Genomic DNA, 5256 nt, shown 5'->3' on the forward strand with positions numbered 1-5256 from the left:
AGGATATGATTACACGTTAGATTTTATAGGTAATTATGCATACACGATTTCCAGCTGTTTTTGATTTTTTTAAATGCTTATATAAAATCATTACCACATTTATTTATAACCAATCAAGGATTGCTGGAAATCATTTGTTAAAAAAACAATCTTACTGAGATACAAAAAAAAGCAAGCGATATTAGTATAAATCCTCAAGAAACTAATTATCTTTGAAAACAATTTTTAGTTTGTCAGTCTTTTCTGTAAGAATAATAATATTTATAATTTTAATACAGGAAAAGAACAAACCAGACAAGGAAGAAAATCGCAGACAGGTGCAAAAGTCCAAGGTGGGTGGCCCAATGGCTCGGTTTATTGAACCTTCCGCTGGCCAATTGAGATATTAGTAGCACTGCCATCAAAGTGGAAGAAGATGCAGAGCAGGACCCCCCTGCATCGTCTTAACCCCCCTGTTGGCGGCCACCCATTAACCCTTAACTGGCCGGCTGGCAAGCCAAGTTGCAATTTGGCCAACACTCATTCATTATGTCTCACAGTTATTTGGCCCGACTCGTCTGCAATTGGATTCAATTTAGTTACGAGTCCGCTGATGGGATCGGCCCCTCCCACTTTTTTGGAGAGTAAAGGGGGGGGGGGGTGGAGAGGACGGTGGTTGGGCAAAACGTCCGAGACACGAACCACGCCAAAATCGATATGACTCGATTAACGTGCTCGGATCTTCTTGGTCTTGGTCTTGGTCGTAGTCTTGGTCTTCGTCGGTGGTGCTATTGATGCCTGTGGTCGGAGTGGCCGAAGTGGTTGGAGTGGAGCTGCAACCTGGACCTGTGCGATTTGGAGCCGATCTGCAGCCGCCGCCCCAAGCTGCTGTTGAATGTTGGTGGCGCCAGCCCAAGGCAGCTTGAAAAGTTCCCGCATCCCTAAGATACAATATAATATTATGCCATTTATGTATCTCAAAAATATGTTCATTTGTTATTACAACAAATATTAAATTATTATCTACATATATACAATTCTCCTTACAGTTACAAATATTCTTACTATAGTGTTGGTTTTTGATAGGAACTAATTTCTTAACAAGTGGGCCTAATCACCTCCAAATAAATATTTGCCTTTGACTTAATGACTTAATAATGAAAAACAAATACCTTGATATTATACTTCATGGAATATTATAAATGTGGCCTATTTAAAGTTCAAACAATCATGGCTTACAGCAGATAATAGAGTGTTTATCAAAGGCATGCTCACACCAAAGGTTAAGTTATTAAATGTTATTAAGTGAAAATAACTGGGAAATATTTTTTAAAATAGCTTTCCACCTTGTTGAGATCAAATGTACAATTATTTTCATTAAATAAGTCATTACTAGATATCGGTATGTCAAATAAATTATTTAACATCCGGTTTATTTAACCTTAATTTAATCTTTCTTATGACAAGTTTTTTAACCACTCAAGGATTGCGGAAAAATAGTATTCCTCTGTTTTCATATTTCACATTTGATTTTCCATATAATCCAACGTTTTGGATATGGTATATAATAAAATAGTTGTGATATATTATTTCTTGATATATAGGATGCAGGATACAACTTATGGATCCCCCCTCGATTACGAGGGCTCGGGATCGTATGGTCTGGAGCCAGGGCCCAGACTCCGGCCTCGACTCCCAGATCGGGCAGCTACTTCTACTTTGCGTGGTCGCGTTCATCATTTTGGTGTCTTGTTTTGTGGGTTTCATTGCTCTCGAGGCCCCCGATTTCCGATCCTCCTGCTGCGGCTCCTGCTCCTCGCCGGTTGTTAAATAGCTGGGCGGAACTTGATGAGATGATGGGCAATTATCTGCGGGAGGTCCCGCACACTCGAGCACAGGGGCGGCGGCGAATGAGGGGCCAGGGGGGGTCTTACCAGCAACAAACTATGTCTTACAACGTTGTGCCAGCTCAACTTTATTTTTTCATTTTTTGTAGCTTTTCTTTTTTTTTTTTTTGGTTTCGTTGGTTTTTGGCCCCGGCAATTGCGATTTTGTGGTTGCGTTGCGCATGCGCGCCAGCTTCAGCGCCATCGCCATCAACGCCTCACGATTCCCAGGCGAGTGCGAGCGAGAGGGCTGGCGGAGCGAGTGAGAGGTGTATATACAGCCCCCCTCTTCCCCCAGTTGGTGCGAAAGAGAGGGGTACACACTGGCTGTCTGCTTTTTAGAGGGAGAAAGACACGCGTGCGCACTAACAAGCGACGACAGCTGAGATCAGTGCGAAAGAAACGCAACGAGGGGGGGGGGGGAGGGCTTACAGGGGGGCTTAATGGGGGTCAAGGGGGCGGTGCAGCGGGGGGAGGGGTGGTGCTGGCATCTGGGCAGCAGCGGCAGCCAATCATTGCCTCAAGGCCAATTTGGGGCAACGAAAGAGCTGCAGTTGCGTAGATCCACTTAGCCATTTAGCCAGCCAGAGATGACAACGATCCACCAGGAAGACAAGGAAGGCGATCCTTAAATAAAACCATAAATTAAAAAAAAGTAATACCTTAAAAATGTAACATTATAACCTTAACCTTAATATGATTCTTTACTAAGAATTCTAAAAGAGCACAATCTCATGACTACAACTTTGTATAGGTCAAAACAGAACATTTTCCGGATATACCTTCCATGAAAGCTCCACGCAAATGTTTGTCATAATTAAAAACATCCGATGCAAACATAAATAATATAAATATAAATATAGCAATGCTATTAGGTTAAACCCAATCTATTATAATAAGTATTAAAAAATCCATAAGGAAAGATAAGAATAAAGCCCAGAAGATACAATACAATATCAGTTGGGATTCTGGTAAAATGAGTTTCTGTGGTACTCTGGTAAAATGAATTATATACCTTATCGGTATATCTTTGATATAATTTGAATTCCAAGTAAGATTTTCTTGAACATACATACTTTTATGACAATTTTCACTTATTCTTGAGATCTCTTTTCCGAAAAAGAGGCCAAATGGGCATCACTGTCACTCGGAGGGGCAGAGATCGTGCGGTGGTAGTGGTGCCGGTGGTGCTGGTCGTGGTGGTGCAGGCGGCGGTGGTGCTGGCGTCGCTGCGGTGGCGGCTCTGACGGCTCTGGCGGCCAAACAAACACGATGAGGCGTTGTTGGCGTCAGGGAAAACTGCAAGACTGAAACTGCAGACGGGCCGAAAGTCCCGCTTCTCCCAACCGGCGGCGACGCCCTGGCGACTCTGGAGCGGTAGAATCTGCGAAGACTGCAGACCGGGAGAATCGGAAGAGTCGGAAGAATCGATGGAAACGGGGAGCCGGAGAATCGGGAGAATCGGGAGTCGGGAGTCGAGGCTGACACGCTGGCATTCGATAATTGCCTTGGAAAGTATGCGCTTCTCTCGGTTGCAGCCGCATTCGCAATCTTCGGGGCCGGGGCCCCAGTCTTCCGTCCGATTCTTCGGTCTTGCAGCGAAGCGACTCGACTCTCGCTTCGATTGGCTGTCCGTTTGGAGAATCACTCAACCGGGGGCCGAGGAAATGGAAATTCCTCTCCCCATCGCACCGAATCCACTGGCAATTAATTACTTTTGCCCGGGCCAACAATAGCTGTGAGAAATGATTTCATTTTGTGGCAGCAGCTAATTGGCCGCAAAAGCCGTGAGTTAGAGGGGTAAAGCGGGAGAATAGAGTGATCTTCATTGCCGATCTTTACCGTTTTCTGCAGCCAATATCAATCAATAATGGCCTAGCTTCATGAGATAGTTTTAATGAGTTGGCTTAGAGGCAAAAGTCGGTGATTATCTTTATCGTTGAAGTGAAAGAGCTTTGAATTTCTGCGTGCCGAAGATTTAATTCTTATATGTATGAGCTTATGATCGCTGTAGAACTAATAATATTTCATATCTATTAACAAAGTCTCATAACTTATAAGTATGTAGACATTTTGGGATGGTACTTTTTTATATTTTTATCATAATCATTCTTAATAAAACTTCCTAATAATTTTATTAAAGTATTTATACTCTAAAGAGTCTTTGTGCATTTTTTTAATGCATAGATCATAAGATCATATATCTTTTCATTTATAAGATCCCTTACAAAAGTAATTACTGCAGGATCACAATTATTTAGATGTCAATCAGTGTGGCAGTAATTGCCAGAACCTGATCCCGTGATCTTCAGATGTCAATCCAATTGCCCCGACTGAAGGACAAAAGATCGAAGGATACTGCGTCCTTCCGATCATCCTGGGGGATTATCCCTAACCATCGTGGCCGTATCCTGATCCCAAGGCTTATCGGGAATCAGCTGGGCAACTTCAACTTAATTACTGCACGCTCGACAAACGCAAATCGGCGAACAAAGCCACTGGGCCACTTCAGGATGTCAACCCCAACTACTTTACCTTTGCCTCACTTTACTTTAACCCTGTTCTACGAGATGCAGATGAGATGTAGATTCGGGAGCTGAAGAAATGGCAAGCAGCCAGTACAGCGAATGATGAATGACAGTCGCAGATTCGCAGATTCTGGTCTTCGAAAGCCGGAAGCCCGCGCAGTTGGCCATGTGACGGCTAGTGATGCATGCATCCCACTCTCTTGGCATCGCCGTCGGGATTGTAGAAAGGACAGCCAGGACATGTGCACTGAGAGAAATGGCCATGCTGAATATTCGGGTCTCCTTAAAAAATCCATTTCCCACTCGCAGTTGGTATAAGTTCGTCCTGAAAATATAATAGTCTCACGGTTGTTAATAAAATTCTAGGTTTAATATATTTTTTAGGCACAAAATTAATCTTTTAAGAGTAAAAACTAAGATATACAAAAATGTGCAATAGTTTTAATGCCATACAGTTTTTTTTTTGGCTCTGGTAACCACAATTTTAACTTGATAGTTCACTTGATAGTAATTAAATAATTTACTTATTAGTTTAACAACACAATATTGAACTTATTAATGTACATATTAGAATATACAAAAAAATATTAAAGGGGTACAGAGATAAAGCATTCTTTAAATGGTGTTTCATATTCATTAAATAAAATTGTTTAAGTGCAATAACGACTTTTTTGCCTTTGGTAATCACCAAATTAAATGTTTTAGAAATTTTATAACAACATAACATAATGCTTTGGTTATTATGTAGGTTCTTAAATGGTTTTAATTTTTTTTAAATACCCAATTTTTCCCTGTGTATTCATCCATTTCGGGCAGCCTCGAGTGTGTGATTGCTATCAACAGCTTGATTTTAATTTCACCTC

At 41.8% G+C, this 5256-nt stretch overlaps 1 protein-coding gene across 1 annotated transcript; it reads right to left on the reverse strand.

Annotated features, from left to right (window-relative positions):
* Window positions 1-705: 705 nt before the first annotated feature.
* On the reverse strand, window positions 706-1719 carry LOC119555944. The gene is given in 3 exon segments (XM_037867647.1): window positions 706-955; window positions 1621-1649; window positions 1651-1719. Coding segments are annotated over 3 exon segments (348 nt in total).
* Between the last annotated feature and the right edge of the window lie 3537 nt (window positions 1720-5256).

The sequence above is a fragment of the Drosophila subpulchrella genome, chromosome X, assembly GCF_014743375.2.
Source record: "Drosophila subpulchrella strain 33 F10 #4 breed RU33 chromosome X, RU_Dsub_v1.1 Primary Assembly, whole genome shotgun sequence".
NCBI lineage: Eukaryota > Metazoa > Arthropoda > Insecta > Diptera > Drosophilidae > Drosophila > Drosophila subpulchrella.